This window comes from Crassostrea angulata, chromosome 3, assembly GCF_025612915.1.
Source record: "Crassostrea angulata isolate pt1a10 chromosome 3, ASM2561291v2, whole genome shotgun sequence".
Taxonomy (NCBI): Eukaryota; Metazoa; Mollusca; class Bivalvia; order Ostreida; family Ostreidae; genus Magallana; species Magallana angulata.
In genome coordinates this window covers 29,160,338-29,187,955 of record NC_069113.1, presented here as the reverse complement: position 1 = coordinate 29,187,955, position 27,618 = coordinate 29,160,338, and the positions used below count along the sequence as shown (strand labels likewise).

At 34.1% G+C, this 27,618-nt stretch overlaps 1 protein-coding gene across 2 annotated transcripts; it reads right to left on the bottom strand.

Moving 5' to 3' along the window:
* Positions 1–1,078: 1,078 nt before the first annotated feature.
* LOC128178981 (rab3 GTPase-activating protein non-catalytic subunit-like) lies at positions 1,079–27,568 on the bottom strand. 2 transcript variants are annotated; one of them, XM_052846429.1, is made up of 34 exons: positions 27,435–27,568; positions 27,131–27,313; positions 26,226–26,310; positions 25,899–25,946; positions 25,688–25,763; positions 25,126–25,227; positions 24,907–25,006; positions 22,701–22,802; positions 22,365–22,513; positions 21,094–21,173; positions 20,898–20,981; positions 18,936–19,075; positions 17,349–17,476; positions 15,628–15,827; positions 15,458–15,540; positions 15,203–15,267; positions 15,012–15,102; positions 14,666–14,799; positions 14,225–14,477; positions 13,999–14,096; positions 13,769–13,865; positions 13,478–13,638; positions 10,831–11,026; positions 10,560–10,715; positions 6,873–6,979; positions 6,709–6,775; positions 6,420–6,490; positions 6,263–6,298; positions 5,148–5,222; positions 4,726–4,938; positions 4,282–4,371; positions 3,885–4,106; positions 3,610–3,768; positions 1,079–1,657 (listed from the first exon to the last, which is right to left on the bottom strand). In XM_052846429.1, exons 1-34 carry the CDS (start codon positions 27,541–27,543, stop codon positions 1,514–1,516), a joined length of 4,104 nt encoding a protein of 1,367 aa, XP_052702389.1. In that variant the 5' UTR covers positions 27,544–27,568; the 3' UTR covers positions 1,079–1,513. The 2 variants fall into 2 exon arrangements, with proteins under 2 accessions (XP_052702389.1, XP_052702390.1); XM_052846430.1 differs by having other exon boundaries at positions 4,282–4,317.
* Between the last annotated feature and the right edge of the window lie 50 nt (positions 27,569–27,618).

Sequence of the window (27,618 nt, the reverse complement as noted above, 5' to 3'; positions counted from 1 at the left end):
GATATAAAAATTCATATATTTATATATAAAGCAGTGGCCAGGGTTTAAACTCATCAATGGAACCTACATTCCTAGCAGTGAGCGACCACCACTCTAACCACTCGGCCATCTAGGTATACAGATGCAAAAAATGATTATAAATAATACAAGGGGATACAAAATAGATGCTCGAAGAATGTGTCGTCTGACCTTAAGTCTGATCATTTTCTTGAGAACTGCAATGCTCAATATGTAATATGACTGTAAAATCATCCTTTTACAAAGGACGTCAATAATAAACATAAGATTATGCAGGAAAATTTTTAATATACAGGATCTATTATACCACATTGTTAAGATATTTTGTGTATGACTCCATAAAGCTGATTTTGTTATGTCTATCATTGCTCAGGTGAGCGATGTGGCCCATGGGCCTCTTGTTTTGTAATTTATTACACCATCTTCAGAAGGATTTTATCAGACACATAAGATTTCTAGATATTACAAGAGATGTTCGTGAAATGCTTATGCCCCCCTTCCCTTGGAAACATCTGCAAAGAAAATGGAAACGGCAAATAATTGGAATTTTTGTAAGTCAAAGGTGCATAACTGTCAAAAATTGTTCGATTGTACCTAAAATCATACTTGACCTAGATGTTATTGTGATAAATCTGTATACCAAATTTCAATACTTGCAATCTCTGCGTAAAAAATAATTTGAAACTGTTGGTGGATTGTTGAGAAAGACGGACAGCAGCAAAGCAATATGCCCTTCCTTTCTAGGAAAGGGGAGGGGGGGGGGGGTGTTTAAAAATAACAAAAAGTAACTCTTCCTCTTTCCAGTTATCTGTGGCACCATACATTGCTTTTCTTTGATTATCTTCTTATAGAAAAAAAACTAGTTCTAAAGGTTCTTACTTTGGATTACGTGCATGTTTATTCGATGTACCACTTGTAGAAAGATTGCATCTAACACTGCAGACAGTGAAGTAAAACATGAATGCATGAGAAATCAGCAAGAACTCGGTGTTTTTGCATCCATTTCAATTTTTTTTAAAGAATAACACATACTAATCTTGTGCAAGAGAAATTTTATAAATAAACTTTATTAAATTTATTGTCATAAGTTTACTTTACAAAATCATGTAAAACTTGAAATTTAATCAGTAACAATTTCAAATGTAGATCCCTACTGTTTAAGTGGCCATAAAGCTCATCATAAATTATATAAACCATTTGAAAGAGGTGTAATAATCTACACTAAATGTTCTTAAAGTCACCTGAAACTCTTGGGTTTGTAGTCTTGTCAACAACATTCTTAATGTAAACAAACAACATACATGTCTATTCAATATTCATTGCATTCCCTTTATTTTCTAATTTGTGCATATCAGGCTGTAAGTTATGGAAGATAATAAAATGACAAAAGATTTTTCAAATCTTCTATACATGTAGTGTACAAAAATTGTATAAAACAAATACATGTACACACAAGTGCAAGATTTGAAGAAAATCTACTGGTCAATAACAACTGTTAAGACATTGATTGGACTAAATCCACTAGAGAAATAGCAAGTTCATATTCTGGGGTCCCCTCTGGTAGATAGTTGGCTACATGATGGATCAGCATTGCAATAGATTGAACATCTGCTTCTGGTCGTCTCAGCTGCCCCGGCTCCTGTTTAAATATTTTACACTATGTTTAATGAAATAACACACACACACATATTTATATAATATATAAATAGTGCCTGTTTGGGAGGGTAACAGTTGAAATTGACACCCCGAGAAAACCATTGTCAACCGACGCGAAGCGGAGGTTGACAATGGTTTTCGAGGGGTGTCAATTTCAACTGTTATCCTCCCAAACAGGCACTATTTATTTTGTTATACTGAATGTCTTTTTTAAAAATTTTAAGAAAATTTTACTGCTTTTATATAGGAATAACGTGAATTCTACAGCGAACCGTACGCGCATAACTTTCGCGCATGTAACATTTTTTAATGTTACCCGTTGCCAAGTGCGTTGCTAACGCTGAGGGTAATAGTAAATATTATTAACTGCGTCTTAACCAATCAGATTTCAGTATTTAACATGAAAGTATAACAATATAAAAATATTAACTGGGGTTGAGGACAACATTGATTATATTAGCCCCTGAGGGACGAAATATGGGGATAATATAACCAATGTTGCCCTCAACCCAAGTTCGATATATATATTTGTTATATTCAGTAGTATATTCTCACTATATAACTCTAATTAGACGAATACTCAATAATTATAATATTAGCTCGTCCAAAAAATATTGACCGATCAATATTTTTTTGATATTGACCGGCTAGGAATAATATCTAAAGAGCATTCCCTCTATTTCAAATAATCGCCACTGATTTGTTGATTCATAAACGATGCCGTAAATAACTCTTTGCGACTCCAAAACAAGGTGACGTCATAACAGACAGTCAGTCAAGGCAAGTAAACAATGAACGCGCAATGCGACGGTTTGCTATGATAACGGTTATAAGGATTTGCAAATTACTGTGAAGTAAAATCAGGGCAATTTGGGCAAGCGCTTGCTTTGTTCAACTCACTTCAGTCTCGTGTCGGAAGTCAAAGGGGGATGTCAAGTGCAGGAAGATTATCAATTATAATTATTTGATTAAACTTGTTTACTTTGTGTCCAGTCATTGACAATGTTAAAAATACATTGATCAATTGTACGACTTGATAATGACGATATATGACATACATATTTTTCTTCAAAATGTTTATTTAACAATAAAAGAATTAAAGGATAATGAATCATTTAAATCATTTCTTTTGATCTTGTTTTGCTTTAGATCTGCAAACTTAGTTGCTTATAAGCTCTTTGATTACATTAATAACACTTGCATATCAAAGACTTTTTAAAAATCTCAATTGAAAATTTCTTCCTTTGGATACATATTAAACATAGGAACAGCGTTTTTACAGCATTTTACATCCAACTTTGTGGGTGCGTATTATACACAAATGCGTGTTATACATGAGACTTCACAGTTTACTTATACAGTAAAACTCGTTAAGTACGAACACGGATGTAGTGAATTTTCTGATATAGTGGAGTTTTTTTGAGTCCCCAGTAAAATTCTTAAAACATCCTTGCAAAATTTTACAGTTATTACGAATTCGGATATAATGAATTTACAGATAGCGAACTGATTTTGAGTCCCGTAGAGGTGAATAGTAACGAAATTTAGCACATACCTTTCCAACAAATTTCTTTACAGTTTATAAAAGTTTGCACTACCATATAACAAAACAGTTTGAATTAATTTATTTTCATATATTTTTTTCAATTCACAATCCGATTATCAAATGAATCAAAGTAACGTTGTTTTTATTTTAAACCTCAATTAGCAAAAATTATAGTCTGGTGAAAGAATACATGTATATAGTGAATTCGCTATAGATATTATTACAAATTCGTTACACGAATATAACAAATTACGGATTAAATGAAGTAATTCCATTGGTCTCCAGGACTTCGCTATAACCGAGTTTTACTGAATTACAGTGACAGATTATGATCGTACTTTTATTTAAATTTATGTGTGTGAATAAATTTACATGACAGTCTAACTTACCAGTGATCGGAGCCATTTGGACAGGACAGGAGAGACGTTGGTCAACAGTTTCACTCCATCCATTTTGTGACTCTCCAGCAAATAGTGGGCCACCCGTCTCCCAGCAACCAGCAGCAGCTGCGACCCCATAAACTCTCGGTCATTCACTGTCAGTAGAACCTGAAGACACAACACACTATTGTAAAGTTTTACAAAGGGGAAGCAAATATATAATTGCATATTTGACATAGGATAATCCAAAGCTAAAGCTGTTAATGTTTCAAGTTCATGTATACCTCCTCTGCCTTTTTGTCATGTCCTCCAGAGTACAGCTCTATGACATGCTGGCGCTTGAAGAAGTCCAAGTCCAGACCAAAGTCCTTGGCTAATTCTAGAACCAGAGCAGGCCACTTTGTGGCAGCAGCATCCTTTTTGGGACCTTGGTGTGCCTGATGTGTGGGGGAGCCTTGAGAGGAGTCTAGAGTGCTTACAGCACAAGTTACAATTCGAGACAAGAACTGGAAAGGAATGTCAATTGGTATACCAATTCTTTGTTAGCAATTACCGATACATGTATATTCTAATAATACAAAAGGTAATACATGGGTCAGTAAAAACACCACTCATGCATGCATGTTTTATTATTTTATTATATAATTATGTTGCAGTTACATGAACATGCAATATACTGACCTCTTTGCGACTAGATGTTAGGGCAGAATCAACATTCTGTGAAGGAAGCAGAGGATGCTGGGTAAAATCATTAAAAAATGCATGTTTACCCTGAAACAAACCAATACTTGGTATCAATGTACATGTATATGGAATGCAAAGAAAATACAAGTAATATTTTATACAACATATCTGTCCTTTCATCACTGCATACAAATAGTTTATATATTTGACAAGGAATTGCAATCAATTCTGTGGTTACTCTGAATCTTTTGACCAGACATCACATGGTGTCATGAAGCAGTCATGACCAATTTGTTTATTAAGAGGTAAATTTCCAAATTATTCAATCAATGGATAATCAATAGTCTTAAGAACCATCTGATTAAAGCAAAGCTTCCTTAAGTAAGGAACAATGAATGCAGCATTATATTCACCAATTCATCCTCGTTGTTAATGACATACCTTTGCATCAAACAGTGTCATAACCTTAGCAGACTTCATGTTAAATGTAAGCACAGCGGACATGATGACTGCTAAGTTATAGTGATGAGTCAGCAGTCCGTAGTTAGTTATCTTCTGCTCAATGGCTTGTTCCACAAGAGAAGATGGACCCCTGACCGTCTGCCAGATTGGTTCTATGTTAAACACTGGCATCTCATTCACCTCACAATTCGCCTATGAAATTACAAGTACCTTTCATTATTTTTTACAGTCATGCAGCAATTTGATACTTCATAGTATAACTAAATAAATGTAATAGTTTATAAGATATTTTCTAAGCAATATATAAATGATAAAAGTTTTGATAACGTCATACTTCGATCCTTAGCGACTTAATTTTAATTTTAACAATGGAATGGACAACTTACAATACTTGAACATACCTCTCTAAGAATCTGAATAAGATCAACTGTGAATCCAGCAAAAGCGGGCATGTAAGCCTCCCCAATACCAACTTCCTGTAAACAAAACTGGATCAATCATACATAGCTACACCTCAGAAAATGAGATACTCTAGACTGAGTTCAGATATGAAGAATTTGTCAAAAAATTAATGTTTTGTTGATGGGTTCAGAATAATTTAACAGAATTTTAATTTGTTTTATTAGCTCACCTGAGCTGAAAGCTCAAGTAAGCTATTCTGATTACATTTTGTCTGTCTGTCCATCTGTCTGTAAACTTTTCACATATTCAACATCTTCTCCAGAACCATTGGGCCAATTTCAACCAAACTTGGCACAAAGCATCCTTAGGCTAAGGGGGGATTTAAAGTTGTGAAAATTAATGACCACGCCCTTTTGCAAAGGGAGATAATTAGGAATTATTGAAAATTTTCGAGAAATTTTCAAAAATCTTCTTCTCACAAACCATTAGGCTATGAAAGCTGAAACTTTTGTGGAAGCATCCTCAGGTAATGTAGATTCAAAGTTATTAAAATCATGACCCTCGGGGGTAGATGGGGCTACATTTGGGGTTGACTTTTTACAAAGGGATATATAGAGTAAATCTTTAAAAATCTCCTTCTCAGAAAGCAATCAGCCAGGAAAGCTAAAACTTGTGTGGAAGCAACAAAGGAAAACATTTTAATTAATCACAAAAACTGAAATGTTATTATATATGCTTTTACTTATATGCAAACATTTTTATATATTGCTGATTCTTTAAAATTGTTTAAACTTTGGCCTCTGGACAATTATTGGGCCTCACAAGGGGTTCAGGGTTTGATGTAGGTTTATAACCTGTCTATAAACAATTTTTAAGCATCTTTTTGAGAACTGCAATGCTGAATGTGATATGACTATAAAATCATCCTGTTACAAAAGGAACTTGATTATAAATATAAGAATATCCAGGGGGAGACAGATTTTTTTGTATAGGATCTACATTTATTAAACAACATTGTCCAGATATATTGTATTATGACTCCATGAAGCTTATTTTATCATGCCTATTGTTGCCCAGGTGAGTGATGTGGCCCGTGGGCCTCTTGTTATCTTACCTTTCTGGAAAGCCGATCTTTTGGAACTTTTCCAACCTAAAAAATGATTTTAATTTCCCGTCAGACATACAAAAACATCTAAAGGCATACTACTAAAATTACTTTCTGCCATATACATGTATATATAACAGAAAATTAATTCAAAATTAACACCTACCTTTTCCATAAGTTGAGCTAAAGCTTGGAATTTCTTCTTTACAAATCGATGCCACAGCATGGATGCCACTCCTTGAAAATATACACCACAGTTTCATGAATTACAACCAGTGCATGTACATGTATATTCATTGACTCTTATATTTCAAATTCCTTTTCTCAGATAGCAAACTATATTGTATATACTGTTGCTATAATTTTCATAAAGCAAGTACATGTAAATGTAACTGTAGAATCAATCGTAAGCAATCATGCTCGAACTCATGGGAAAAAAGATCATCAAATCCTACCATGTCTTAACACTGCATTAGTGACTAGTTTCAAATATTCTGTAGCATCTCCCAGATGTTGAACTTTCTACAAGAAATATAGAGAACATATAGCTTATTTGTAGGTTTGGTGATGTGAATTACATCATAGTTTCATGCGTTTTAATCACAGTAACTAGACGTACATCTAGGTCTTTGAACCAGATAATGGCGTTCTCCCAGCAGATGTTACACAGGAGGACCTCATTCTCTAGGCTGTGTGGTAAACGCTTCTGCAGCTCGATCAAATATCCTACCAAAACAGATTGTAGCTTAAGTCCCTTTCACAATTTGCGCACAAGCACTTTAAAACACTTTGCGATCGGAATTATTTGGCTTCGCATGAGCTATCGCATATGTTGCACAAGCTCTCACATTCGTTGCATGCGTTTTTGTGGTCACATCAAGTCTCCTCAATATAGTGGACATGGACACTATTCAGACGCGACCAAATGCAATCCAAATTATTGCGATGCAATGCAAAAACATCAGTACTAATGTTTTCTTTAATGGGATCAATACCACAGTATAATTTATCATTAAAAATATCCCAAATGAATAATGAAGTTGAAGATTGCCATACACAGGAAAGTAAAGTACAAAATGTTCTTCATTTTTGACTAATAATGTACAACCATAGCATAAATGTTTTTCCTTAGGGGTCATTGGTTTACAATATCTACCTGTTTGAATGAATAGTGAGTGTGCACTTATTCTTAATCTTGTTAGCTGGGATCTTTCATGCTTTTTCAAGGAAAACTTTAAGTAATCTTGCAACTTATACTAGGTAGAATTCAATATTTTACTGTAAAAAAGAAGTTTTCCTGAGTTAGAAGATGAGATATTCTTCAAAGATCATATCAACAAAAGTTTTATTCAACTTAAACCTAAAATCCTTACGGGAAATATCTATAAAGATGTTAAGTTTAGTTTTTGTTGAAGATTAAAAAATCTTGCTTTGCCATGAAGTATAACTCTGTTTCGAAGCTAACTCTTTGTCTTCTTTAAAAGCCGATACTAAAAGTGCATTATTATAAGTGGTATTTGATTCCATATTTCTTAGTCTGATATAGTATTCAAAAATGTTTTCATAACATAAATGGTAAAGTGGAAAAGAACCTAGTTCAGAATTCACTGCTAAATTTTTTGCCTTTCTATGTACACCTAGAATATCTTTGAATACCAGTATATGATTTTGAATTTTTTCAAATTAAAACATTTTGAGGATTTTATATCTAATTTATCGTCTGTGATCCATATTTCAGATCCATATGTTATAATTGGTACAATCATTGAATGCTATAGTTTATGTGACACTTGAACTGAAAGGTTATTATTTCCAGGTATACTTGATTTTAATGCATAATATGCCTTAATTTTAGCTCGTTCTAAAAGTTGTTCAGAGGCAAACTTAAGCTTTCCATTTGATTTAAACACTAGACTAAGTCTTAAAGAGAGAGTACAGCTGAAAACATGTGTGAATAACTTCAGATTTACCTATTGTATTGTTAGGAAATAAGATATAACGTTGCTTGTAATAGCTGAAATACATAAAAATTCCTTTCACATACATATATTAACGTAATTATCAGCTTTTGGAAATTTAAGGGTTGAACAAACTGGAATAATCTAATATTGTTTATTTGTACCATGTGGACTTTGATTGACAGTAATTGACACGTGCTGAAAACTACAAGATCTTCTTCCGACTACAGTCATACGGTTATACGAGGTTAAAGGGACTCTCTACACAGAACACATCCTCATTTACTCGATAATTTATAAATGGTTTACCAATTTTGGTTCATTTTAAAATGAACAGACATAAATATGTCAAATAACCCCTTAAGGGGCCTCATTTACAAATATGATAAACACGAAAAATACCTTTAAAAACTTTGAACAATTACTACCTGGGAGAAGCAGAAAAGACATATTTTTGTTAACAAACATGTCCAGGAGAATCTTCGCAAGCCCTGCATGTGTTTTGTTTACAGTAAATATGCATGCGTAATAGTATAGTGGGCTGAACCCCGTAACACGTTGCGATGTAAATATGTGATAGGTTATATGTAATTATTGATTTTAATGAAATAATTAGATTTATTTCAAGGAGTACTTTGTAATTTTCTGAATGTTTATACATTCATGAGTAGTACAAAAATACCAAACCAAACTGGAAAAATGTTTCAAGTTGGTTTTTAGATTAGATATGCACCATACTGTCTCTTTAAGTATTTATATTGCTCTGTTAAAGGTACAATATTATGCTTACTATAAAAACCATACATATCTTTCACTGCTGTTTTTCTGGAGAAAATCATTGCATTGATTTTATCCATATTTACTTAACTTGCAACTGCAATCAGTATAATGTTTTTCCAAAGCATTCAAACAATGTTGGAGCCCAAATGGAGATTCAGAAATTAAAACAAAGTCATCAGCAAAAACATGTGATTAACAGACATTGAATCTAAATATGCTGGTAAAGTATCTGGACTATGTTAAAAGTATTCTAAAAAGTCATCAGCATATAAAATAAACAAAGTAGGACTTAAATTGTCTCCTTGTTTTACTCCTCAATTGGCTCTGAATGGTTCACTCAAAATGTTGTTATTTTTACATGAATACATTGTGTTACATTGTGTTAGAGTACATATCACAAAGAAGTTTATAAAAGCCCCCCCCCCCCCCCCCCAATACCTTTCTTATACATTTTATACATTAATGCAGACCTCCATACAGTATCAAATGCTTTTGAAAAGTCAACATAACATAGATAAAAGTTGTCTTTCTTTATATCCAAATACTTGTTGACTAAAGTTTTGAGTATGAAAATATTATCTGTAGTTCTATGATCTTTCCTGAATCCAAACTGAAATTTAATTGACAAATTATAATTTTGTAGATAGATATTTAAACATTGTTGTAACATACTTGCGAAACGTTTCTCCATACAACTAGTGACACTTCATCCTCTGTAGTTATTTGTGTCATTAGGATCTCCACTTTGGTACAAGGATGTGTTCACTGATAACTGCATGATTTTCAAAGATCGTAAGATAAATTGCAGGTGTTTAAGCGTCTGTTGTGCAACCATGAGACTGTTGCTTAACATGTCTCATGTAATCTTGCAACATTTTACTATCATTGCAAGATTTAACAGTTTCAGTTTCCATGCTTTGCCACTATTATGTACTGGATACAGGTTTTTTTTCTCCCCTTGACATTTTTCACTTCTACTTGCAGTTCTGGCTCGTCTTGAATTCGTCCCAACAATGTTGTAGTAAAAGAGGGATAATATGAGACATTGCAATTCGCCAAGTCTTAATGCCCTAACTGACAAAATGAGCAAAAAATAAAAAGGGGGCAAATAGTTCCCTTATTCAGTATACACTGGATAAGCATATTGGTTTAAGGCCACAATTGACCTTGATTTTGGCTGTTGCTTTTGTCATCTTCTTGGGCGGTATCTTCTCTTGCATTTAACTACTGGTATTTCTTCTTGAATCGGAAACGAGCGGTATATATACCTACTCTGACTTGCACGAGCACTGCTTGTCCTATCGCATTGGAGCACATTCAATTGTCCGATCATCTGGTCATTCTTGCGATCCTATCACATCATCTTACAACACTCCCTTTCATTGTACAACAGTCGCATATAGATGCAAAAACATTACATTTTGGCAACAGTTTATGAAACATACCTAACTTTTTCAGTCAAACGAATATTTTGTCGCTTCTGCTTGTGCACCAGTTGTAAAAGGGGCTTAAGATTATCAAACGTAGCTCATTCGGATATCCTACAATTGTAATGCCATTGTACAAACCTTGTAAATTCCTTATGGTTGTGCTCTGAGTTGAGTGTGCTGATTCTGTGCCAAGCTCCATTTTTTCTGTGCTGTGTGTCATAGAGGTGTCATACAGATCTCCTGTGTGAAGCTCCAAACTGGCTATCATGTACGCAACAGCCTCAGATATTGAACCTGTCAAGGTATTCATAGATACTGAGATACTTTGAAATACTGTTATCATGGAAACGTTTGCTGATACCCATGTACTATCAAATTTGTAATGGGTTCTGTCTCCTTCAGCACCCACCTCTTCCTCCCTCCAGGATTTTAGAGACTGTCACCTCAGCAATGTTGTTAGTCTTGCCAACTCTCAGCAGGTTCTTGAGGGCCAGTACATCCTCCAGCTGTTTGACTAACAGACTCCAGTCCTCGAGGTCCTGAGGAGGACCATCTCCTCCCTGTGAAGACATTTCTCCTCGAGTCTCTGTATCAGCATCAGGATCCTAAACACATACATTCATAACAAATCAATAATGAAATATATATATAGTTCTATATACACACAGATGATTATGCTTTTTCAAGGTAAAAACAATGTCACCCACATTGTGGATACTTTCATTTCTGGCTCTTTGGTTATTTTATCATGTTCCTCCATCAAACTAGTATGTACTTTTTCATGAACCAGTAAAAGTTTAGGGTATTAATCACCTCTAGTATTACATGTACTTAGTTTAATGCACCCCAGATTTCATATGCATGTACCACAGTAATATTCTACTTATACAGTTTTAATTGATAAAACATAGGCACATAAAGACAAATCAGAGAATACAAATTCTAGTTCTAGTCCTAGAGCCTTAAGAGAGGACTATATTTGGTATAGTTTAATATCTGCCCCTAATTTTAACCAATTTTTAAATAGTGTCATATAAAAATCAAATCTCCATAAATCAGTGTACAGAGGATGCTATCACTTTTATCTTGATTTTAGTCATCATTGCTCATTCGTTGTTTATCTATGATGTCACCTTAATGACCCAATTCACGCAATTTTGCCAAAAATAAAAATATTGTCATATATTCTTTATTTTGCATTCGGAAGTACAGAGCGCAGGTGTGCTCAAGTACGATTTAAACTGATGTTTTTCTTTCTATAATCATACATAACATACTAAAAGATGGTACTTGAGCAAGCCTACGCTCAGTGTTTCCCAGTCGAAAAACCATCGGCAAACACCCATATTTTGCTACAAAACTTGATTTTATCAAAATAAGACAATTTTCATGACGTAATTACTACATTATGATGTCACTATGGTGATAACTTCTACACACTTATTTTCAATGTGATTTCAACTAATTGCCACCTTATTTTTAAACCTCTTCACAAAACTTAAATTTTGGGGGCAAATAATGCATGATACCGGACATAGTCCTTTGTATTTTTGGCAATACACTTAGTAACTTTGTTTTCTACTTGTCCATTCGGACAAGTGACCAAGACATTTACTTGTCCAAACTTCAACTTCACTTGTCCGAAAAATTTTCAACATTTAAGTTCAAATCTTGTCAACTTGAAAACTACAGTTCTGTATTACTAAAATCAAGTCCTTTATTATCAATTATTCTTGCTACAATTAATAACCTAACTTCTTTTCAAATGAAAACTAAAAGTGTCTTTCATAATGTATTTGTTCCATATGTAACATATTAAACATAATTTGTTAGCAGTAGCTTTGTCACTGCAAAATTTACAAGACATTTTAGTATTAGGTTTAACTGTTTGTCATCCAATGTTGCATTCTCAGCTTTTTTCTTTTTTAATTAAACATGTTAAGTCATCATAGTCTCTCTGTGACCACGCCCGGATGTCTGGTACATGTAACTAGGTGATGGTGCATGTTCATTTGGGGAATTAAGCTCAAGGGGAATTAGTAAATCAAGAATGCACAAAGTCCAAATGGCAGGATATGAGGAATGTTTATTAAAGATTGAATGTTAAATAATCCAATCTACACAAGCAGGTAAAAACATTAATAAGCAAGTCTTGATCCTAACGGTAATTTAAAGAAAGGGGCCTAAACACATGAATTAGAATTTTGTCTCCTAACACTCTACATCATTCCTTACCTTCACCATACATCCTTTCAGTCCGAAGTCTCAAAACTAACTCTCTCTCTAAAAGAACTAACGTACCAGAATTAATTTTCTCTATGAATTACCTAAGGTAAAGTTGTCACTTAGGGCTAATCAAATAATTAAGTTATCAGTGTCATCCCTTTGATGTGAAGAAGTCAAAGTGGTTTTGTTTACCCTAACTAACACCTATTAGTGCCCACTGCCATGAGCAGTGTTACTGAAAATAGAGATTAACAATTACTGTGAAATCACTAAATATTCTAGGGGATTAAGAAGTAAACAACAGCTTGGAGAACCTTTGGAAATAAATAATAAGGAATACTTTAGATGTCAATAAGGAATTGCTAAGTATGGGAACATATAAGATAAGAATAAAGTAAAATAATGTAGACTATGATAATGTATGCTAAAAGTTATAAAAAGTGAAATGGAAGCCAATTCACTGGTGATATATCAATGATTCCATAAAAAAATTACATTCCTTTTGAAATTAGTGAACTTCAATCCCGATCAAGAGTAACTCAATTGCATTGCAATTTGATGTTGGGATCGAAATCCAAAATAACTATAATTAATAAACTTATAACAAGACTACAGATAAACTAATCACCAAACTTTCTTTTTTTTTTTTTTTTTAATTTTGGAGACTTCTTTACATTAAAATGCACTTGTCCATTCGAACAAGTGGCCAGCAATATTAACTTTCATTATTTTTTTTTAACTGGTTCCGGGAAATCGGACAAGCGTTAATGTCGAGCCCTGCCATTATAAACTCATTAAAACCGATGCACTGTGACTTGTTCACACTGTACCTTTCCCTTGGACTGGTTTTGGACAACTTCCCCACACAGTGACCGACACACAAGAGCCAGGATGTAGGCGGGCTGGATGCGTGGGCTGTGACTACAGGAGTAGCGCATCTTCTTCCACCACATGGCTGTCCCCCCAGGCTTTGCCAACACATTACTCTGATCTGGAACAAATTGTGTAAAATGTCCACCGAGATAAACTAGAAAGCTCATCAAAAATGCCACTGAACAGCTTAACGAGACATTTTCCTCAACAAAGCTTTTAAACACTTTTTAACTAGTTGTGTGAATTACCTGTTAATGAGACCAGAACTTTGAGAACTCTATGAAGATTGGGAATCATTTCAAGAGTCCTATCCTCCTCTGACAACCAATATAGTACCAGCAAGTCCTAATACAATAAATGTTTGAGTAAAAATGTTATAATAAAAGGTCCTCATATGGGCAAAAAACATGCATTTGAAAGATATTATAGTTGTTACTCATTGAACATACGTTAGAAAATAATTATTCAAGAGACTCACTAGTAAAAGATTAGGAGATATATTGCAGCTCTGTATCACAGTGGAAAGAGAGTCTGAAGAGCCATCCGGATTTGTGCATTGAGAGAATATGAATCTGCCTGCAAGCATTTCAGTTGACATACATGTACATGTACCAATTCGTTCAAATCTGGTTTATAGTTCTGCAATGTCCATGTCAATTAATAATACCAGGGTATGAGAAAGATGGCAAAAAATCAATTCATACCAAGTCCCACTCTCTTCTCTTGTGTGATGCTGTCTGACACATTTATTGACCGGTGTTTTGAAGGCTCATTTTCAGATAAATTTGGCTGGAACTGGAAACAGCTCAGAAAGTCACTAGGATGAAATATCTCAGTGATGTCAAATCGTACTTTCTTGGCAACTGGATCAGAGTCAGTCTGAAGCTTGTCAGAACTCAATTGATTCATGATATGTGTACTCTCTGGGTTTGAGATGTGCAAACTCTCCACCAGAATCTAAAAGTCAACGCAATTTACATAATCTTTAAAGGTTTAAGGCAAATGATACAGTAAAAGTATGATGAAATTTTAATAAAATGAACTCTTTTACACAACCCTATGTTTAAAAATAGATTTAAATTGATGAAGTTTTATGGAACATGGCTCTGAAAGAGCATGAACATGCATATTTGTGAATGCAACACCTCAGCTATATTAGTGGATTGCTCCGATGCCTGTTTGCCATTCTGTGTGATCTTGTCGTACATTTGTAAGAGATCGGAATGAGTCTGACAAAACCGCACCAACAGCTTGCTATTGATGTCTTGGCTGTCTTGTCCTACAGCAGCACGAAAAAAAAAATCTGAATTCCTCACAAAATCATGGTCAACAGGACTACATGTAGAAAACTATCACCAAATATCTGAAAAACCTTAATTATAATGATTATAAATGGTAATAAAGAGAATACACTCTCAAAGGTAATTTATAAACTATTCCAAGTTCTTTGTTACATATTTTTGATAAATTATATAATCTGCGTTTACCGACCTCTGTTTGTTATGTGTGAGGAACAGGACCTCAGGACCTCTTGCATGAACTGTGAGGACACATACTTTGTGGCAAGAACTCTCTCCACCCCCTGCAATGTATTAGTAGTACATAATACCTTTATCTTGGGAGAACTTACGTTTTATTCTCAATCAATAAATGCCAACACCATCACGACTTGAAGCACTTGCCTGTTGAGTGACGTGGGAGATCCTTGTATCCTGAAGAAGCTGTATAACAGACGACTGCAGCTCAGCTGGATAAAGATCAAACATCAAATATATAGAACACTTGTACACCTACAGTAATGTTGAATACTTAAAACAATCAATGCAATACCAATGTTTCAAAATAATGTAATAAATGTCCTAAATACATGTATCAATGCTCAGCAGCCATGCATCATTTTTTCACTCTTCAATTTTTAAATTCAACATCTGCCCTACCTGTCTCCTCCTTACTGTCCTTCAGAAGCTGCTTCAGTTTCTTCAGCAGATGGAGGTCTCTGGCTCTCTTACTGTTCTTGTCACTGGTCAAATATCATATTGACAAATTATATGTTTGTTTTACTGACTCTACCTGAAATGTTTACTCGGTAACATGTTACTATTATTACCTGAGAGCTAGATGGAATGGAATATCAACTGACTTGACCACGCCTGATGGCTCAATGAGAGCACACTGGAACACCTTGCCCTTGACCCCTTTACACGTCACATTATTCAATCCCATCATTCCATAGCCAGGACTGATCAGCCGACAGTGTTTGGGGACATTGAACGCCGCCACTCTAGGACCACTGGCAGCAGTCCACGCCTACAAAAAAGCAGTGGAGAGGGTCTACACATCATGAGTCAACCTTGTTGGACTGCATCTCTTATGTGATAAATCACTGTCAGGACGTTTGAGTGACTATACTCTGTCCTGAGTTTTTGCTTCCAAAACTTTTTGCTTGATATTTCAATAATCAAAAATACCTAAGTTCAAACTAAGTTCATTCACTGATATGAAAAATGTCCAGATGATCTGTTTTGAAACGCCCCCTCTACCGCTTCAGGTTTCAATACACATCAACAAATTGAAAGTCTACGGGGATTTTGCATTGCATCAGCCATTAATAAGTCCGGATGATAACGTTGAAAAATTGCATGAGGTATTCCGAGTACTTCCGAATGGACAAAAGATGTAAACATTTCCCATTATTTAGAAATTTGTTTTCATTCCTGGGAACTTTTATGAGTAAAAAATGATAATTGTTCAATGAAGATATCTTGGATATATTCCCTTTTATGGATTTCAACTGTATTACTTTCATAGGTATGTTTATTTTTATCAAAAATCATCAAAAAGTTATAGAAGCAATAACTTGGGACAGACTATAGTGCAACTACTAACCAAAAAGAGCAAGACTAGTGCAGATAAGCTATAGAGCCGTTTTTAAGTAGAAAATAACAAATTGCTTTTTTCTCATAATATTTGAGCACTGATGAATACTTCTGATTCATATGCACGCTTAACTTCACCAAAATTAGCATACATTTTAAACAATTTAAGATTTTTAGATGCCAATAGATAATCTAAATCCTGAAAAATCATACCGAGCCTATTTGAATTGTGTCTATCTAAATAATAGGGAGGAAACATTAAAATCGACATTAATCTGTTGGTTGATCAATTGGCGCGTTTGTTGAATTATACTTTATGCGTTATCTTATGTCTGGAAAAATCAAATAAAGCTTTGAAGTTGCTTATTAGCATTGTGATCAAACAAGCATTCTTGACCATACAAAGTCGATGGAAAGCAATTAAAATGTGTCAGGGCTTTACAGTAAGCACATCTGACAAACGTCTACCTGGATAGAACCAACGTGACTATTTGAAATGATTTATTCCATCCGTAGGTTCAACATGGGTCACGCATGGCTCTCACTTGCTATAGGAAAAACCTTCAAATTTTTTACATTTTTCCTTTTTTAAGTACCAGCCTAATGTTGTACAAACTTCTTATTTTCACTGGAGTTTTCTAAATGTATTATGTGTCTTTTATCTTTTCCATAAGTTTTTACAAGGTTAGGCTGACAATAAACGATGGCTTTGAAATGAATGCTTGTCCTCGTTTTACTTTATAAAATCACGAATGTCGGCTGACCCCTTCTATGTTGCTATTAATATACACAAAATTCAGTGCTAAAACTTGATGATTCTTATGGTTTAAATATCAATAGATGATGCGAGATAAAAAAATATGATTAATTTGAATCTTTATTTTTACCACTTTTTACTGGGACCCATAAGAGCACTCATTCTTTATGATAAAAAGAGATATGCAGAAGTTACCTCTAAGATTCCCCTTCTTGGTGCATATATGATTAAGAACTGAGCGATTCTCTCTTTACTGCCATCTTCCCCTCCATGGTGAACATATTCTTTTACCTGCACCCATCCTAACTGAGCATCACGGTAGCCTATAAATAGAACCAGGTCTTCAGATTAGCAGCTGTCTTGTATACCATATTGTAAGTGATCAACACAAAATATACCTGGTACATTATATTACCAGTATTAAAATCAATATGCATGATGAAATCAATGGCGTTAAAGCAACAAATAAAGCTGTCAGGTGTTAACTTAAAGGTATTTATAGAGGACATGATAAAGAAGAATGTTACAATAAAAATTGGATGAAAATATATCATGACATGGAAAATTTATTTGAATCATGGAAACGTTGAAAACTAACGGTGTTTGGTAAATCATGTATAATTAAAACATTAGCAACGTCAAAACTAGTTTATATTGCATCTATATTGTGTATACCCGATAAAGAATATATCTGTAAGGTCCAAAGACTCTTATTTAATTTTATATAGGACAAATCTGAAAGAATCAAATGAAATACCTTGATAGGCGATATAACTGATAGAGGTTTATCAATTAGCTCTAAAATCAGCGTGGATACCGCAATTGTTATCTTCTAAGGGAACTCTACTTGAAATCTTTGAGCGTTTTATGGAAAAAGCTAATTCAAATCACAATTACATCTTACAATTTTCTGAAACTAATTTAAATGCACTGGATAGAATAGGCAAACTTCAACTTTTCTACAAACAAATTCTAAGCTCATTTAACGAATGTAAACAAAGGTGTAACTTCGATAACATATCACCTAATGATATTTTAAAACAATCCATTTGATTATGAATTAATGACAGCTAGGGTAAAATTAAAATGTTGACATTTGGTACTAAATATTATTAACTTCTTTTTAAACTAATTTTTGGACCTACACTGCAAAATTCAGATTTCCTGAAAGGTAATTTTTAAACTTCAATATCTCTGCAATGCGTTGTCCGATTTTAAAACGGTTTTTAGTTTTGTATTCAGTACAAAAATGTCTATGAAACGTATGTGCTTTTAAATTCCAAAAATCGAAATTTTGGAATCACTTCCGGTGACGGACGACCTGCTCATATTAAAATTTAATAAGTTTAAAACATATTCTGATGGAAAAAAAAGTCTCAAAATTTGCTGATATTCTGATATATACATGTATTTACATGTTTTGTTGTTTTATTAGCTAGTTTGAAAGAACAATCTCAAGTAGCATTGTCCACTGGGGAGTGTTTAGACTTTTTTTTGTGTTGTAAGGACCCTGGTGAACTATTTTTGTCAAATCATATCCACGTACTTATATTTTATACTTATTTAATGCAATACTTTGGTTAAAATATAATTCATCCAATATATGTATATTCATTGTTTGAAATAATTTCGACATAATATATAAGATATCTATGTATTAATCATCAAATTTAGATTTATGTTCTCTAACTTATTCCTGTACTGTTTATGTATTATTTCTTATTACACAAAGATGTATGATAATCATACGCAGCCCTAAAATCGAATTCGCTACTCTCCCACCTTTCCACATCCTGACAGCTGTTCCACGCTCCACATCCACTAGAATGACACGGCCAAAACTGTCTGTGGTGGCTACATAGCTATTGTTAGGTGAGAGGTAGATACTGTCTCCCAGCCTTCTCTTGTCAGGCAATCCAAATCTGTAATAGAAACCACACAATCAGCCTAAAAATCATCAATATGCATAAAAACTAAGAATACATGTACACAGAGTCAGTCTAATGGTATTAGCAATAAAGAACTACATTGTACAATTCTTATTTTTAAATATCAACATGTACCTGGAAAGTCAAATCTTTGATTATTCATAATGAAACCCCAAACAGAGAGAGAAACTTTCATAATATTCATATTTAATACTACAAGAGGCCCATGGGCCACATCGCTCACCTGAGGAACAATAGGTATGATAAAATCAGCTTAATGGAGTCATAATACAAACTATCTGGACAATGTACAATAATACATGTAGATCCTGTATAAATAAAATCCATTTCCCCCCTGGATATTCTTATGTTCATAATCATTAGTCCCTTTTCTAACAGGATGATTTTATTGTCATATCATATGTTGAGTATTGCAGTTCTCAAAAAGATCCTTAATAATAGTTTATATATGGGATATAAACCAACATCAAACTCTGAACCTTCTTGTGAAGCCAAAGAATTGTCCTGGGGCCAAAGTCTTAACAATTATAAAGAATCATCTGGCTGATTAGTTTCTGAGAAGAAGATTTTTAAAGATTTACTCTATATATTCCTTTGTTAAACTTTGACCCCCCATTGTGGCCCCACCGTACCCCTGGGGGTCATGATTTTCACAACTTTGAATCTACACTACCTGAGGATGCTTCCACACAAGTTTCAGCTTTCCTGGCTGATTAGTTTCTGAGAAGAAGATTTTTAAAGATTTACTCTATATATTCCTATGTAAAACTTTGACCCCCCCTTTGTGGACCCACCCTACCCCTGGGGGTCATGATTTTCACAACTTTGAATCTACACTACCCGAGGATGCTTCCACACAAGTTTCAGCTTTCCTGGCTGATTAGTTTCTGAGAAGAAGATTTTTAAAGATTTACTCTATATATTCCTATGTAAAACTTTGACCCCCCTTTGTGGCCCCACCGTATCCCTGGGGGTCATGAATTTCACAACTTTGAATCTACACTACCTGAGGATGCTTCCACACAAGTTTCAGCTTTCCTGGCTGATTAGTTTCTGAGAAGAAGATTTTTGAAGATTTACTTTATATATTCCTATGTAAAACTTTGACCCCCCATTGTGGCCACACCCTACCCCTGGGGGTCATGAATTTCACAACTTTAAATCTACACTACCTGAGGATGCTTTCACACAAGTTTCAGCTTTCCTGGCTTTCTGGTTCTTGAGAAGAAGATTTTTGAAAATTTCTCAAAATTTTTCATTAATTTCTAATTATCTCCCCTTGAAAACGGGTGTGACCCTTAATTTTCACAACTTTGAATCCCCTTTGCCTAAGGATGATTTGTGCCAAGTTTGGTTGAAATTGGCCCAGTAGTTCTTGAGAAGATGTTGAAAATGTGAAAAGTTTACGGACAGATGGACGGACAGATTGACGACAGACAAAATGTGATCAGAATGGCTCACTTGAGCTTTCAGCTCAGGTGAGCTAAAAATGAAAGCAACCCTGTTAGTGGTTCATGATAATTGAACTGTTTCATGTACTGTTGTTTCATTAATATTCAAGGGTATCAATTTTCGTGGATAAAGTGGAAATCACAGTTTCAAAAATATGTAAATTTGTGGCCAATGACCCAATCAATACAAAATATTAGTAGAAAGTGCAGTTCAATGAATTTTTAATTTCAAGGATAAACTTAACAACGAAATCAACGAAAATTGGTATTCAACGAATATTGATGAAACCACAATAACCTCCAATAAACTAATCCAGTGTAATTTTTGATACATTCATTTTTACCTCATTGGTATAGGAGTAGCTGGCTCTATCTTAGGCCTCTGCTTCTCTTCTTCCTTGTGTTTGCTACCAAATCCTAGCCACCCACTGAAAAGGAAGAACAAAGGTAAAGGTAAACTTCAAAAGTTTACTGACTGACATTACATCTGCACATTTTCAAAACCGTTCTTGTATTTAAACTAAAAAATAATTGACTGACCTTGCAGCTGACATGATGGCTGACTTCAGTTTGTGTGCCACTGCATAAGCTACATCAGACAGAATTGGCTGGCTGCTGCCCTAAAAACATCACCACATATATACCGGTGTCGTATAATATTTTGATACCACGAAATATTGAACCCGGGTTCAATAATTTATGCAATATTATGAACCCGGGTTCAATATATTGCTGTGAAATATTGAACCCCCCATAAAACATTGAACCCTGGTTCAAAATATTATTGCTGTAATATTTTGAAACCCCCTCTAATTTCAGTGCTATTGGAAAGGGTGCTCAAAATATTATGGCCGCGATACATTGAACCCCCCTCCTTTTTCCAATTCCCAACCCGCTACCTATTTCAAATTCCTATTGGAGAGGGGGTTCAAAATATAATGGCCCATTAGACTGAATGGAAATTTTTTCCTATTTTCAATTCCCTTTGGAGAGGGGGTTCAAAATATCATGGCAACAATATATTGAACCCCCTTCCTATTTTCAATTCCCTGTGGAGAGGGGGTTCAAAATATTATGACTGCGATATTTTTATGGGGTGGGGTGGGGGCAATTCCAAACAAACAATAATTCTATTTTAGCCTTATGGTTACAAAACATTGAATCTCCCTCTAATTTGAAATTATTTGCATATATTATGTTTATAGGGGCAATTCCAAACAAACAATAATTTATTTAAGCCTTATGGTTACAAAACATTGAATCTTCCTCTTATTTGAATATATTATGTTTATATCTTAAACACTATAACTTCAAATACAACAAACTAAATAACAAACAGACAGATTCATCATTAATCATCAATCACAAAAAATACAATGTGTCACGGTGTCCTTCTGGAAAATACCAAGGCAGGCATGGTGGCACCATGGTAGGGTGTTCAAAATATTGCGACCATAATATTTTGAACAACCTCTCCAAAGGGAATTAGGATGGGGGGGGGGGGGGTCAAAATATCGCAGCCATAATATTTTAAACCCGGGCTCAATATTTTATGGGGGCGGGGGGTTAATATATCGCAGCGATATTTTGAACCCGGGTTCAATATATCGCAGGGTTCAAAATATTATATGACACCAGTCATCATAAATGATCTGTTTGTGTTATATCATACCAAATACGTGTATATTTCATTATTCAATCTCAGATCCTCTTGGCTCATACTGAAATCTTGCTTTCAACATTTGTAGTCCTTTTATATGTATTTTTACTAAGGCTGTAAGACGAAACATAGGCCAATGTTTTTTCATTACCTCAACAGCATAGAAGAATCCTACATAGGGCCCCACCCCTGAGGTAATAAAGAGCCCCGCAGCTGGTGGGGTGGGTCTGATATTGGCTGAGGGTCCCCCTAACATGGCTGCTGTCCGCATGTGGTCAAATGGATTGGGAGTGTTTACTCCTGATATTTCCAAAAATGAAAAAAATGACAATTGCATAAATTACTCAAACAGTATCTAAATCAATAAATACATTTACGTGTAAATTGTCACACTATTTTACATGTAACTGCCAACAAAAACTGTCCACTTATTTTGTAGGAATCATAACTTGAGTGTCAGCTGACAGTTAAAACTAAAAAAACATACCACAACTACATAAGTCCAGTACTTTCTCCTGCTCCTGTATGGCCCACTTTTTGTAGGCCAGTGGCGGGGGCTGGAGTGTGGACTCAGAACCACTGGCTGCAGCTGTTATAAGATCACTCATGTACAAATCACATAACTATTACATTTAACAGAAACAATGTACACATTAAACCCTAAAAAACATTCTGAAGAGGTTTACATTTTTAGAATTTAAACTACTGTACAAAATCATGAGATTTAGGTTGGATGCAAGTTTCCAAAGCAAAGGTCATACAAATATTATTTTTTTCCCCAAACATTTATTCAATCATATAATATGTAACAAAACAGAAGGCAGTGCGCCTGCGCAGAGGCTTAGTGCAACATACATTTCGGAACTCTATTTTTTGAAACACAATTTAGCACGAAAAAAAATTTCATTTTAAAGTATTTTCCGCATATGAAATGTTACTTAAGCTAAGTATGTCATTGATACAGCTAAGATAGACGTAAAAATAACAGGTTGTTACATCAAAATTATATAAATATCATACATATACAGTAAAACACGGTTATAGCGAACACGCTTATAATAAATTGACGCTTACAGCGAAGTGATTTTCATTCCCCGTGACTTTATCTTATGTTGTAAACTTGACGGATATAACGAATTACGCTTATAACGAAGTACAATTGCCTATCCCTGGGACTTTGTTATAAGCGTGTTTTACTGTATTTAGATTTGCACATAGGTTTTTAGCAGGTTTATGTAACAGTATATTTCTCTGTTTCTCTCTCTTTAAATGTCCAGAGCATCCCCCTACCAGTTTAATAATCTAAAGATTAATTAATCTGAAAATTGAAAAGCAACTTTGTACTTTTATTATGCATTACATTCTGTAAGTTTATTTTAGCTGCATATTTTCTAAGGGGACTTTTTAGAGTTATATATTGATATAGATAATTTTTTCAAATATAAGACTCTTTTTCATTTCATTAACTGGTTTGAATCCATTTGAATTGAATAAATCACTCATGTACTTAAAAGCACTTTTAATTTAATTTGGAAGGAACACTGTTTTTTCTTTATACGTTATATTTCTAATGAACCATATATTCTGAAACTGGATATTTTCTCAATCAATGTTTTCACACTCATTAAAATCTTTATAAAAATTTGGCAGGTATTTGATATTCAAGTCTTGTGCGTTTGTAATATGAGTGTTTAATAGATAAGAGATATCGACATTATACCTTTCTATACAAGCGTTCAAGGGTTGATTTAATTAAATCATTGTAAGACTGAATAAGTTTTGAAACCCATGATGCTTTTAAAGCTTTGACTTTAGTTTCAAAATCAGTGATACCAATCCCTCCATCTGATATATGTCTTATTAGAGTTTTACGCTTTATTCTTTCTCTGTTCCCCCATAGACACGAGAAAATAATTTTGTTTGAATATAGTTTGATCAGGGTTTTCAAGTATTGTTGTGACATAAAAAAATTTAGAAACAATTAAAGAAATACTTATCTGACATTTTCTGAAAAGTGTTAGCTTTCTTGTTCGCCAAGTGTCCAATATTTTTTCGAGCTCTCTCAGCTTATATAGCCAGCATTTTTTATTACACTCTGTTTTAGTATGCTTTATATAAATACCAACACATTTTACTGTATTTATGTTTATTTTGATATAAATTTGGGATATAGCTTCATATAGAAATTTGCGAATATTTTTCCAAAACACATTATAAAATTCAACAGGTAAACCGTCCATTCCAGGTGACTTATTATTTTTCATTCCAGGATGAATTTTTTTCTCCCTCATCAATCCATTTGGCCCTTGACCTTATTTGTGCTCCTTTTGATTTAATTTCATATAATGCATCTAATTCATTCTCTAATTCTTTTTTCCGTATCAACTCAGAGCATGGTACTGTAAAAGTTGTTATTTACACTGGTGGTAAATTACGCATTTTCTAGAGTCAAATAATACGCGTGGGTATTAATATGCAGATGCATGATTCACTACACACAAGTTTTAATTTTTTTACTATACGTGCAGGGGTATTTTATGCGGTTTTAAACTTACAGTGTAACTTAGTATAGTGTTTATTTTCCCCACGCGTACATATATGTAAATAATCACTTTACAGTAATCCATTCCCGTGTGAAAGAGTAGCCATAATGCAGTTGTATATTTTTCTTTGTTATTCCAGAACATATTTACCTCTTGCCACTTGGTTTCTACAAGCTCGCAGAGATTGAAACAAGCTGAATCCATCAATAGTTACCAAAGCTCTCTTAAACAGAATAAGCAACTCTTCGTGCTAAGGGAAATAAAATAAATCATTCTCAGAATCAAAATATTCATTTAAACATATTCAACATAATTTTATTATATTTGGACTTTTCATGTATAGATTCAGTATTTACAATGTAATATTACCTGTTCATTGTCACCGAGGAATCGTGGAGGTTCATATGTTCTGCACTTTAACCTTTGAACTGGTTCACTGTGTAAAAGCTGTGACAATAACAGTGTTCCCGTCTAAAGAAAAAAAGGTAAGAATTAATCCAGAAATATTTACATTTTCCAATGTCTTTGTCTGTGATGACACTTTAAATCAAATTTTTCACATATATACATTTCATCAATGCAAATGACCCACTGTTGGGGCCCAAGTGGGGTTTTCATAATTACTTGAAACAAAAATAATGAAAAAATGTCAATAATTTAATATTTAATTGTATAATTGCTGAAAATTATAAACATGTATTAGAAATAAGGAATCATTCTTTGAATATTATGAGATGATCAAATCTGATCAGAGTGTGATCAAATCTATTATAAAGCCCATTATGCTTCATTGGATTTGATCATGCCCCGACGATAAAATGAAAACCTAATAATACTCAAAGAATGATTCCTCATTCCTAAATAAAATTACAACAATGAGAGAGCCATATACATGTAAATGATAGACTTTTCAGTCATTTAGGGTACTTGCCTCTGTGTAGAATCGGATATAGCCAGAAGAGAACCCAACAATAACACAGGTCCAATCTGGCCCTCCTTGCATACTCCTGAAACATCCAAATCAAGATTACAGTTATGATTAGAGTGGGATGATAATGACATCTAGCAGATCCTTAATATTATCCTCTAAGGAATTAGGGATGTCTAAAATTCAGATATTTTTCAATGTTACAATTTGATACCTTTTTTGTGAAGCCAGAGGAAGACACATTATTGCTGTAATCTGTTCCCTATAAAAATAAGAGCATAAAAATGTGATTAATTGCACCCATTTTGAAATAATTCTTTTAGTATGGTCAAAATTTTGTACATTTGTTATAATTAATCATAATATAATAATTAAAAAAAACATTTTGATTTATAAAACATCAGAAATTGAGCATCTTAACAACAGTTAAATATCCAAATGTATCATATGATACATGTAATTATATATATTAACTGAAAGAATATACTGGTATGACAGGGAACAAATGTATTCACAGTCAAATCGCAGGAGAAAACTTTACCCTTCTTCTTGTTGTAAACTTCCTTCCCAGACTATTTTGTATTTAGTATCCATGCCTGAGCTTACTCCTCCACTATTGAACTTCTCTGTTACAAAATTGTATAATGTGTAAGCAATTCATGTAGGCCTAATAAATAAGCATTCAGATATTGGCATCTTAGATTATGAGAAAATAATTTGACAAAGCGTATGCTCAATAGCTACTAAAGGAGGCTGGGTGGTCAACGAATTAACCATCAGATCTTCCTTAAATTTTTAGATATGAATTGTGATCTATTAAGATCTATCATTTAAAAAAGAAAAAATCCATATATTTGGATATAAATTTTTCCCCACATCTTTTTATGAAGCTCTTCTTCTTCTTATGAGATTAATACAGTCTATAAAATGGCCACAACCATCCAGCCCTCTTAAATATTCCTTTTTTTTTGGCTCAGAAATGAGTCTGATATTTTATTCAGACAAGGCTGGTCAATATTGTAATAGGAAAGAAGAAATGATCATATAAAGACATTGAAAACATATGGCTGGATTGGGAATCAAACCTGGGACCATTGCAACTCTAGTCAGGAGCTCTACCACTGAGCTACCCAGGCTGATATCCATGGTCCATATAGCCCTAACTACTACAATATAGGGTATCGATGTAACTTGAATCTAAAAAATATCCTTAACCAAAACTTACATCTTTGTTTATTATGTTAGCAGAAATTCATAACAAATTATGATTTGTTGATTACATTTAAATTTATCTCCCATTTGAGGTATTACATCCTAAACAGGCTATTAAATGATTTATATCCCATTTGAGAGATTGGTCCCATTAACCTGATGATATAGCATGTACAGATCACTCAAACTAGTAAATTATTAACCCAAGAGAACAAATCAATCATATTAACATACGAGAAAGCAGGACACATCTGTCACTGTGAGCTACAGCAACAATGTCATTGGTGGGAGACAGGGAGATCACACACTCCTGCAGCCACTGATGTTTGTCATCAGGTTCACGGCCGTCTGGGATGTCTGGGTCCTCCCCTCCTTCCTCTCCCCATGATCCCCAGTCCTCATCCCAGCCATCGTTTTCTGTACAAAGAATTTGATTATCATTTTATTAGTGCAGCTGATCAGGATACATGGATTACAAATACAACTACTATAATTGATCATCCCCAATCAAAGCAGAGTCTGGCCATGCAGTGTTTACCTGAAACTTCATTTGAAACTGGTGGTTCAGACCTCAGCTCGGGAAAAAGGAAGTTTCTTACTGATGTAATGTTATGAAAGTCAGCAAATACGTTAAGTTGACAGGACATTGTGGAAGAACAAATGATTAAACAATCTCTTCTTCTTCATCCCACGTCAGACACGATCATGTTTACATAAAAAGT